General features: G+C 34.9%; 1 protein-coding gene across 1 annotated transcript in view; it reads left to right on the forward strand.

The window, feature by feature from the left end:
- Col4a5 (collagen type IV alpha 5 chain) overlaps positions 1-12,421 on the forward strand; it is a 181,203-nt gene that overhangs the window by 141,229 nt on the left and 27,553 nt on the right. Inside the window, exons 37-40 of the mRNA XM_090326386.1 lie at positions 3,744-3,870; positions 8,851-8,931; positions 9,669-9,767; positions 11,628-11,678. Of these exons, the coding sequence (XP_090182512.1) occupies positions 3,744-3,870; positions 8,851-8,931; positions 9,669-9,767; positions 11,628-11,678 (358 nt within the window). The remainder of the gene's footprint in view (positions 1-3,743; positions 3,871-8,850; positions 8,932-9,668; positions 9,768-11,627; positions 11,679-12,421) is intronic.

A 12,421-nucleotide genomic window follows, 5' to 3' on the forward strand; every position in this document is an offset into this window, starting at 1 on the left:
AGGGGTAACAATGTTCAAGAAATAATGTACCCACTACCTGATGAGTGTAACTGTAACCCTTCTATACATCACCCCAACAATAATATACCACAGCTTCAGGTTTGACAAAGGAACAAACCAGTTATGATACTCTGTGAATGACATAGACTAGAGATACTGATGAATTAGATTAGGGTAGTGGCATTGTAAGTGATAAGAGGTCTTAAGTTATTGAATGCATTTTGTAACTCAAACCAGGAAGAATTGCTTTTGGAATGTGAAAGAAGAGTGTCAGGGATGGCTCTAACATTAGTATTCTGAGAAGATAAAACTACTAAAAGTATTTTTCTGGAGCCGCACAGTGGCTCACACCTATAACCCTAGCTACTCAGGAGTCTGAGATCTGAGGATCAAGGTTCAAAACCAGCCTGGGCACAAAAGGACCTGAGACTCTTATCTCCAATTAACCTCTAGAAAATGGGAAGTGGGGATTGACTCAAGGGTAGGGTGGTTGTCTTGAGCTGAAGAGCTCAGTGACAGTGCCCAGGCCAAGTTCAAGCCCCATAACCCACAAAAATATAGTTTTCTGGAAAAGATCAAGAATATATTTTTGTTTTCGTTGATATGTTATTGCTGAAACAAGACAAAAAGTTAATCAGTTGAAGATTTTTATATTCTATTATTATAAAAAATAAATATACATTACTTCTAGTGTATTCATCATTTTGTTCTTTGTATTCACATCTTTAATCTACTTGAATTATATAGTATAGGAAGTGAACTTTTTTTACAGTGATACTTAAAATAGCCAAATTTATAGACACAGAACATATTTTGGTAATTGCCAGGGGTTGAGAGTGAGGAAATGAAGAGGTGTTTGGCAAACAGAACAAACTTTCAGTTATATCATGAATAATTTCAATGCACACATAGATTATAGTATTCTATATAGTTATTGTAAACAATGTTTATATAAAATTATTAAGCATCATTTAAAAATAAAATTGAGCTTTAAATCTGGAAATAATAGGTGAAAAATGTGTAATGAAATTTGCAAGTAAACATACTAAGTGGTAAGCAAGGGATTTTAAGTGAATTAACTGAAGTACATTAGACTATGGAGAGAAAAAAAATAGCATGAAAACTTTACTGTTGCTGGTGAAATATAAAATGATGCAGCTTCTATGAAAAAAAAATTGACAGTGCATCAGAAACTTAAACCTGGAGTTACATGACCTAGAAATTCCACTTGAAGGTATATACACAATAGAAATGAAGTTGCATCTTCACACAGAAATTCATGTAAATATTCTTAAGTAGCAGAAATTGGGATAAGCATAAGCTCTCATCATCTATAAAAATATGGTAGGGGATGGGAATTTGGCCTAGTGGTAGAGTGCTTGCCTAGCATGCACAAAGACTTGGTTCGATTTCTTGGTACCACTTACATATAAAAATGCCAGACGGGTGCTGAGGCTCAAGTGGTAGAGCTCTAGCCTTGAGAAAATCCATGAACAGAGTTCAGGCTCTGAGCTCAAGGCTCATGCCTCTAATAGTAGCTACTCAGGAGACTGAGATCTAAGAATCAAGGTTCAAAGCCAGCCTGGGCACAAAAGGACCTGAGATTCTTATCTCCAGTTAACCTCTAGAAAATGGGAAGTGTGGCTTGGCTCAAACATAGGGTGGTAGCCTTGAGCTGAAGATCTCAAAGTCAGCGGCCGGGCCACATTCAAGCTCCATGACCAATATATATTGCTAGACTCATACAATGGAGTATTATTTGGCAAATTAAAAGGATAAAAGAATGCTATATATACATATGGGGAAAAAAAGAAGCAAGTCACCAAAGACACATGGTTGTATTTATATAAAATGTCCAGATTAAGCAAATCTATATAAACTACAGTCAAATAGGCAACCAATAGGCAAATATGTATAATCTGTGTAAATCTGTATTTCTGTGGCCTCGAGTTAAATGACATAGCAATCTATGCTACGGACACAGAGGTTTCTTTAGGAAGAAATGAAAATTTTGTAAAATTCGATTGTGATGATGGTTATACAATCCTGTGAATATACTTAAGTATATTGAATGGTATACTTTACATGAATGCATTGCATGGTGTGTGAATTTTATCACAATAAATTTATTTAAATACATGTTTTTCATGTAAATGCATGAAATATATTTCTGTGGAGAAATAATGTATTGCATACATTTATCTTAAAATTGCCCTGTGTTCATTTCAGAATTCTTTAAGTTCTTGAATCTTAAAATTTGTGAGCAAATTGGGTAATATTTTTTTGAATTTCATTTTGAAGGTATTTAAAATAATATTAATGTGGTGTATTTGCCAGAACGCTGTATGTTATGCTAGTGTAGAAGACCTTTATTTTATTTTATTTTTGCTAATGTTCTTTAAGAATCTTCAACACAAAAGTTCAGCATGTATTACTTAGTGCCTTAAAATGTATATATTTAATTCATAAGGGGACAGGAGAAATAATTATATTCTCAACCAAGAAAGAAGGGCATTTTTAATGTAATTACCATATTGTATGAACTCATAAAATACAAATAGTAGAGTTTATTCAGCCAAATGGAAGAAAGAGAAATCATTCTATAAGTGAGGTTAAAGAGGCCATGTTTCCCATAAGTTGAGTAGGCAGCACTGTGGGAGGCACTTTTGATGTATGTTTTCATTATTACTAAATAACTTTATTTTAATTATGAAATTTGGTAAGAATTCCTCTACGGTTCTAGTCTTCTACTATGTTGTTTCCACAATATAATGCAAATATTCATTGAGCAAAAAAAATGGTAGTATGTGAATTATCTCTGAGCCAGAGTCACTTTTAGTATAATTGGGGAGTTCAGATTTGTGTATGGGAAACATTACAGTCAGGGAAGAATTAGAACATACCCTAAGCTCTTAGGTAAGCACTCTGTTCCTAATGACTTCGCAGAAGGGGAATTTTAATGCCAGTATTGAAGTTTGAACTATGGCCTTACCTTTTTCCTTAGCTTTTTGCTCAAGGCTGGCACTGTACCACTTGAGCCAAATTTCCTCTTCTGGCTTTTTGGTGGTTACTTGAAGATAAGTGTCACATGGACTGTTCCACTTGGGCTAGCATTGAATCATGATCCTCGGATATCAGCTTCCTAAGTAGCCAGGATTATAATCATGAGCCATAGATGCCCAACTCAAGAAGTCAGAGTTTAGATGTCTGCGGAGGAAGTGGTAGATTTCATGGGAAGATTATAAATGATCTTTTCCAGTAGAATAAACTGTAGGCATTGATTCACTTGCTGACTGTAAACAATGAATTCCAGCCAAATAAGGGATGACAATCAAAATTTCTAAAGTAAAAATTTAGATTCCAGCCCTTCATTAGCGTTATCATTATGACATGGGATAAGAATAGTATCAAATAGAGGCATTACAAATGAGAATAATACATGTACATTACAAAAGAACAACATGAGCTCTGGATTCTGATAGAACTTCGGTTCAAATCCTAATTCTGTCACTCACCAAACTCCTTACACACTTGACTTTTCCAGGATTCATATTTTTCTTTTCATTTATAAATGAAGATGACCAAACCTAACTCACAGGCTGTTCTGATGATTAAATGAAGCAATTTCTATAAAGCACTTAGCCGAGTGCTTTACATAGAGTAAAAGCTCTATAAATAATGTTACATTGGTATACAATGTCAGTCATGTAGAGAGTTTTGTTTTGTTTTCTTCATGTTTTCAGGGTGAACCTGGTCTGCCTGGATACCCAGGGATCCCAGGGACTAAAGGTGCTGTAGGAGATATCGGTTTGCCTGGATTACCAGGAACACCTGGAGTGAAAGGACAGCCAGGCCTGCCTGGATTCCCAGGTAAGTAAATATTTCTTTCTTACCTCACCACTTCTAACTGTATCACCTAGCAAGTTCTTATCTGACAAACTAGAATTCTCTTTCCCAACCCAATATTGATTGGCACCATAATCTCAAACTAGTTCATTACCTTTCCTTTGCCCGAGTCTCTCTGTATAAAGTCAAAATGAGTATTACCAACTCAGCAGGACAATATCCTGTGGGCAGAGAAACTTTTTTAGCGAAGCAATTTTCAATCTTTGAGTGCTAACAACACATCAATTAAGAGGCTCTACTATTTTTGTAGGTGATAATATACTCTGTCAGGCCTTTCCTTGCTGCTGATCTCTTGGAAAATTGTACTCAGGCACACAGTTGGTAACTATTGGTAGAACAATCATACTGTTCATTCAAATGCAAGGTCTGAGTCAGTCAAGCAAAGAGCCTTAACCTAGATAGCCCAAACTACTATGCTTGCATTTTCCCACTTCTATTTAAAATTTTTGTCTCTTTTAATAGAACAGTGGCATTAATGAATGTTAATTTTAACTTTTTATTGTGGTACAACATATATGTAGTAAAGTATGTTTAAGTCAGCAATACTAGATAACTTTCTACCTGTGTATACATCCTTGAATCCATCATACATACCAGATATAAAATATATCTTTCAGGATGGTTATAGTGGCTCATACCCGTGGTAATCCAAACTACAATGGAGGTGGAGCTAAGAGGATCAGTATCTGAAGTAACCCCTAGGAGGATCATGAGACTCTATCTGAAAATTTTAATCATAAAGGAACTGGAATGTGCTTTAGGCATTAGAGAACTTATCTAATAAGTACTGCAAAAATAAAGTTTGCCCATGCCTCTTCGCAGAGAATCCTCACCAAAATAAACTTCACTATAGTTTCTGTTAGCATCAATTAATTTTGCCTGTTGTTGAAATTCATATAAATAGAATCCTACACTATGTAACTTTGTGTCTGATTCCTTTGACAAATAATGTCTGTAAAATTCATTAATTTTATTGTATGTCATAAGTTTTTTGTCATTGTTATATAATAAAAGCATACTACAATTATATATTCTTTTGTTGATGGACTTTGGATGTTTAGAGCTTAGAATTATGAAAATATAATTAATATTCTTTTATATTTATCTTTTGATGGACATACGTTCTAATTTCTCTTAAACAAAAACTTACTAATAGAATTACTGAAATAATAGGTTAGAAGTGTATTTTAACTTACTCTTTAGTAGAGCATACCAAACAATATTCCTAAGTACTATTATGAACTGCAATCTAATTTGTGGTATGTACAGTTATACATATTCTCACCATCACAGGATATTATCTGTAGTTTTCCCTTATTTTTGGATTTTTTTCTTTTGGCCAGTCCTGGGGACTGAACACAGGGCCTGAGCACTGTCCTTGGGCTTTCTCCAAGGTTAGTGTTCTATCACTTGAGCCACAACACCAGTTCTGGCTTTTGTATATATGTGGTACCAGGGAATCGAACCCGGATCTTTGTGCATACTAAGCAAGCACTCTACCACTAGGCCAAACTCCTGACCCTGTGGTTTTCCTTTTTATCTGTTCAAACAGTGATATAGAAATAACTGAAGTTTTAATTTACATTTTTCTAATGATTAAAACTATTAAACATATTTTCATAGGCTTACTGGCCATTTGAATAGCATCTTTTTGAAGTTCCTATTTAAGTCTTTTTAGGCTCATTTTTATTGAGTTGTTCACCTTTATTCTTACTAGCTCAGATCAGCTCTTTCTAGTTTCATCTTAGTTATTTGTCAAATGTGTATCTTGAAAATCTGCTCTTTCTTTCTCAGATTTGCTACTCAGTGCCTAAATGCTATCTTGCCAAAAAGGAAATTTGTTTAAATAAAGGCTAGTATGTAAATCTTTTCTTTAGTGGTTATATTTTCTTTTATCCTATTCAGTAAATATTTGTCTACTTGAATCTATGCAAATATTCTTCTGCTTTTATAGCATTCAATATTTAATTTTTGCATTTAGATTTATGGTTGGTGTCAAAAATATTTTGATAGTGATGCCTAACACATGCATAAGGCCCTAGGTTTTATCTCCAGCACTTCAAGAAGATGTATCTATGGATATACGTTGATATGCATACACATGTAGATATGGATATATACATCAAAGTAATTTTTTTCTTTTTTACTGAGTTTTGTTCATTTTTCAATTTTATTTTCTTTACTGTTTGTTTTCTGCTTTTGGTTTCTTATGTTTTTTATTATTGTTTCTTTCTATCTTATAAAGATTTCATATTGCTATTCTATTTCTAGCTTTCTATTGCCAGTCCTGGGCTTGAACTCAGGTCCTGAACACTGTCCTTAGACTCCTTTTGCTCAAGGTTCGCTCTCTGCCACTTGACTCACAGAGCCATTTCAGGCTTTTTTATGTATGTGGCACTGAGGAATAGAACCTAGGGTCTCGTGCATGCTAGGAGAGCACTCTACCATTATGCCATACCCTCTGCCCCTTCTACCATCTTTAACTGGAAGTTTAGGTTGTGTGCTTTTCTGGTATGTCCATATGTGTGTATATATATATATTGAGGGGGTCATAGGGCTTCAGCTCGGCCTGGACATTGTCCCTGAGCTCTTTAGCTCAAGGCTACCATCCTACTTCTGGGCCTGGGCGTTGTCCCTGAGCTCTTCACCTCAAGGCTACCACCCTACCCTTTAGCCAAGCCCCACTTATCCTGCTGGCTTTGAACTGTGATCCCCAGATCTCAGCCTCCTGAGTAACTAGGATTATAGGAATGAGCCATTGTACCCCGGCATTTATCCTAATACATTTGAAACTTAAAATGTCCATGTAAGGAGTACTTAAGAAACATTCCATGAATTTTGTTATTTTGTGCTTTTTCGTTCAATTCAAAATACTTTCTAAGTTGGTTATATAGGTCAGTGGCAGAACACTCTCCTAGCATGCACGAGGTCCTGGATTCCATATTTAGCACTGGATTTTCTTTTTAATTTCAGTTGCTGCTCATAAGGTATTTAGGATTATGTTGATCAATTCTTAAATATTTAGAGAATTTCCAGACATTTAGTTTATCGTTATTGTAATGAGAACACTATTAGTACTGATAGAGATAAATATGGCCCAAGTTACTGTCTGTTTGGATGAATTTTCTTGTTCACTTAAAAATTATGCGTATGTGGTAGTTGCTCATTGTGTTTAATTAGTTGTTAGTGTTAAAATTTTGTGCATCCTTATCAACAGTTTTTCTTTCAAGTGTTTGAAGTTAGATATTTCAATTTTCAATATAATTGTGAAAGTTACAATTTCTGTCTATCTTTGTCAATTTTCTGTGTATATATTTTGAAACTGTTTTATTAAGTATATACACATTTAGAAAATTTATGTCTTCTGAAGAGTAGATGCTCATTTTTATAACATGTTTTGCTTTTGAGCAATAAGATATATCATGATTAAGACAATGTGGTACTTGCATAAGGAATACTAAATAAATCATTAGAGTAGAATATCTAGCATAGAAAAGGACTCATGTGTTAAATAAAATTACTTTGATAAAGGTACTAAAGAAATCCAACATGGAAAGTCAAGTTTTTTTTTCAAAAATTTCCCTGAAACATGAAGATGTTCATATGAGGAAGATGAAACTCAACTCATATCATCTAGAAAAAGTATTTTTAAAATGGATCTTACTCTTAACGTAGGAGCTAAAAATCTTACAAAGTTTTTAGAGGTATGCAGAGATTTTTTGGCCATTCCTAGGGCTTGAACTCAGTGCCTGAGCACTGTCCTTGGGCTTTCTCAAGGCTAGAGCCTACTTGAGCCTTAGCACCACTTCTGGCTTTGTTATGTGGTACTGAGGAATGGAACCTGGGTCTTAGTGCATGCTAGGCAAGCACTCTACCACTAGACCAAGCTCATGGCCTCATAGAGTTTGTTTTTATAACTCAAGTATAAAAAATATTCATAGTACTCAATAATTATGAATTAAAATAATTATAGGTTAAATTTAATCAACATATAAAACTTTTATTTGGTTCATCAAAAGATGTCATTAGGAAAGCAAAAGGAAATACAAATACCATGAGAAAGTTTTGCAAAATATACCTGACATTTGACTGACAACTTGGATACGTAAAGTACTCCTGTAATTAGAGATAAAAATGAAGTATAATCCATTTTAAGAGGAAAACTTTGATTTCTCAATACATGATATACAGATGGCTAATGAGTACATGAAAATGTGACCTATATAATTAGCTATCACAGACATGCTCATTAAATTCTTATTGAGGTTACCTACCCAAATGCTACTCAAATGACTATTATTAAAATAACTGGCATTACTACATATGTTGAAAAGGGATTTGAGACAACTGAGTTGTCTATCATATATTGTTGTGAAGATAAAATTTATTAGTAGTAACTTAATAGAATATATGTGTATATATACATATATATATATCAGAATCTATAATCTTGTCCCTTTTTTATTTACTTGAGATAAACAGCCTAGTGCTGGTGGTTCATGCCTGTAATCCAAACTACTTACGAGACTGAAATAAGAAGATCTCATCTCAATGCCAGCTTCGACAAGAAAGCGCATGAGATTCTTATCTCCAATTAATGACCAAAAAAGCTGAAAGTGGAGCTGTGGCCTTGAACAAAGAAGCTCAGAGACAGCACCCAGGCCCTGAGTTCAAGCCCCACATCTGTCACACACAAAAATGATAAATACCTATGTTCACAAAAAGGCCTGTGTAAAAAATATTCGTACCCCTGTTTGTTAATATGACCATCAATAGATAGGTAGAATTTAAATAAACACAAGAGTAAAATTCAATACTATTTTGAGGTTCTTTTTACTCCTCACGACTTCAGTGCCACCACGATAAGCTAAAAGTTTCCTCTGTAGCTGTCAAAGCAATGTGGTATGCTATCTTTCATTTTTTACATTGAACTCTTTATTCTAGGAACCCCGGGCCTTCCTGGACCAAAGGGTATTACTGGTCCTCCTGGGAACCCTGGCCTTCCAGGAGAACCTGGTCCTATAGGTGAGTATGTAAACACAAAGCTAATCACATTCAATTTGGGAAAGTCAAACTACATTCACGTGTAGGCATTTTCAAAACAAGCAAACATGGTGATTGTTTAGCACTGCAGATTGATCATGAAATGGGCAACTTTTTATAAAAAGTAATCCAAATTGTCAATATGGGATCTTATTCTATTTTACTTTAATTTATTGTAAGGATAATGTAGAGGGGTTACAGTGACATATGTAATGAGTATATTTCTTGTTAAAGACTTTCTAGGGACAGTTCATGCTATAATAAATGCAAAACTTTGTTACTTTTTAGAATGAATGCAAGGCTGTAGCAATTTCATTTACCGATTGCTAAAATAAATCACTTATCTTGGTCCATATGAGGCCCTTAATGCATCTCATCACTACTCACACTTTACTTTCTTGGATATTAATGATAACTACCATTGTACTCACAATCTCACATGTTGATTTGAAACCTTTTTTGTGCAACTACTTAAATGTAAATTTAAAATACAATGAAAATGTTCAAATGAAAATTTTGCTTTATTGAATGGATTGGGGATTATGCTCATTATCCCTTTTTATTGTTTCACTATTTTCATAATATATGATATAAATAAATATCTTAGAAACAATTTATCTATTGCATGGAACTTGCATCTAGAGTGGAAAAAAATGGAGTATGTGAAAGAAAAGGGAAATGAGAAGATGAGTATAACCTGCTGTGCTGTGGTTCTTTAGGTGGTGGAGGCCGTCCTGGGCCACCAGGACCTCCAGGTGAAAAAGGCAAACCCGGTCAGGATGGAATTCCTGGACCAGCAGGACAGAAGGGCGAACCAGGTTCAATTGTTTTCTGATTTCCTCTTTGTTCATTTAAATTTCCCTTTTTATCTTCAATGGAATTTATTACCTTTTAAGCTACCACACCATTTTCTTGTTATTTCTTCCTTCTCATCCTGAGAATTTTAGCTGATGTTTTTGAATAGCCTCTCTCTCTCTGTCTCTCTCTGTCTCTCTCTGTCTCTCTCTGTCTCTCTCTCTCTCACACACACACTCCAAATACTTCCTTGTCCAATTTTTTCACATTAAGAAATGACCAGATGTTTCAGATTTCTATCATTTTTCACTATTTACATGAAGATATATTTGACATTACTCACAAATAGCATATGTGTTTGTATATTTTTGTCTTGTTAAAAATAAGTCTTTGGGGGCCGGGAGTTTAGCCAAGTGGTAGAGTGCTTGCCTCTAGCATGCATGAAGACCCGGGTTCAATTCCTCGGTACCACATACATAGCAAAAGACCAGGAATAGTGCTGTGGCTCAAGTGGTAGAGCTCTTGCCTTGAGAAAGCCCAAGGATAGTGCCCGGGCCCTGAGTTCAAGGCCCAGGACTGGCAAAAAAAAAATAAGTCTTTGTTAGAAATCAATCATCCAAGGTTGTGGGGTATAATTCATGGCAAAACATTTTTGTAAGAAGCAGTATCAATGTGTGAGAAGTAATGCACCTACTATCTGATGAATATAACTGTAACTATCCCTACAATAAAAAAAGAACTAAAGAAAATTGAACTATATAATTTGAGTGTAGGGATGGGAGAAATGTGGGCGAATGATAGAAGGGGAAACATTGATCAAGGTGCATTGTACTCGTAGCATAACTTAAAAGAATTGAAATTTCTTGGTAAAACTACTTAAGATGTTTTAAAGGATTCTGCTAAGTATATAATAAATGGTAGAATACCTACCTAGAAAATACTTGGCAGGTATTCACCTCAGTTTCAACTGTGATGAAACACCAGTTCTAGGAAAAGAGAGAGGGAGGGAGGGAGGAGAGATGGGGAGAGGGAGAGAGAGGGAGGGAAAGAGGAAGGAAGGGAAGGAGGCAGGCAGGCAGGCAAAGAATTCTACATAGGAAGAAAAGAAGACATGGATAATGATAGTTGTAAGCAGTGCTATGTTTAAAGTGAGGTAGGTTTTGTTTTGTTCATCGTATTTTATATAAAGTGGAAAAGTTTGACATTTTAAATGAATACATAATCACAAAAACAATCTGATAGAATGGGAGCATGATGTTATAGCACAGTGTGAATTTTATACATCAAGTTGGTGGTGTCACAGATGCCCAAATATTTATTCAAACATTATTCCAGGTGTTTCTACAAACAGTATTTGGTAATGAAATTATCATTTATTCTAAGTACCATAGATTACTCTCTCTAATATGAATGTTTTTCCATCAACTGAAAGCCTGGATATATGACAAAGCTGACTCTCTCCTTAGGAAGAGACAATTCCTCCTGCTTGACTGCCTTTAATCATGGGACTAGTTTTTCTTGCTTTAGATCAAAACAGAATATTGGCTCTTGTGTCTTAGGCCTGCCAGTCTTCCAACTGGAGCTACAGCTTCAGCTCTCCAGGGGCTTCTACTTGCTGATTTGTCTTGCTGTTTTGGGGGCAGTGCCAACTTCTAAAACCTCAGTATAATAAATCTGTTTTCTGTGGATTTAAAAAATCATGTAGTATGTAAAAGTGCTGTTTTGGTCCTCATCCCCCCAAAAAAAGTAGAGAAATTAATTTTCTGCACATATTATATAATATGCATTGTATCACTTAATAAATACATTTATAGATTTGAGAATAATTTGCATATGTCTCAGTGATTAATATCTGAAATTTGTTTTGTTTTGTACTCTGACAGGTCAACCAGGCTTTGGAATCCCAGGACCCCCTGGACTTCCAGGACTTTCTGGTAAACTTCAGTAAACCATGCTAAATTCATCTGTAAAATGAAAATATTTATCATTACTTTTATTTTTCATCTCCTTCATTTACTATTATATAATATATATATATATATAAGCCCCCAAATTTCAGAAGTAATTAACCCTTAGAATATTTCTTACTTAGTAACTTAGTATAAGGAATTTTATTAATCAAAATTCATGTTTAAGGAAAATTATGCGTAGGTATCTCCTTAATTAGCTTCCTAAACAGATGCTAAGGCAATGATACAGAGAGAAGACAAAATTGTAGGAAAAGATAGATTTCACTAAATCTTTTAAAACTAGTTTAACCAGAAGAAAGAACACTTTCTCTTCTTCATGAAAGCAATGTAAAACTAATACAAACATATCTTGTAGAAATGGTACCAATAATTTAAATGTTGCTGAAAACTCTACCTTAGAGCTAAATATGATGCTCCCTATCTATAATCCCAAAACTTGAGGGGTTGAGGTAAGAAGATCATAGGATCCTGGCCAGCTTGGTCTATACAACAAGATGCTGTCTCAAAAAAACAAGAAAGGAAGTTCTGCCGGGTGCCAGTGGCTCACACCTGTTTTCCTGGTTACTCATGAGGCTAAGATCTGAGGATCGTGTTTCAAAGCTGCCTGGGCATAAAAATCCATGAGACTCCTATCTCTAATTAATCACCAGAAAACTGGAAGCGGGGCTGGGAGTTTGTCCTAGTGGTAGCGTGCCTGCCTAGCATGC

The sequence above is a fragment of the Megascapheus bottae genome, chromosome X (genome assembly GCF_031878675.1).
Source record: "Megascapheus bottae isolate mThoBot1 chromosome X, mThoBot2.hap1, whole genome shotgun sequence".
In the NCBI taxonomy this organism is placed as follows: Eukaryota; Metazoa; Chordata; class Mammalia; order Rodentia; family Geomyidae; genus Megascapheus; species Megascapheus bottae.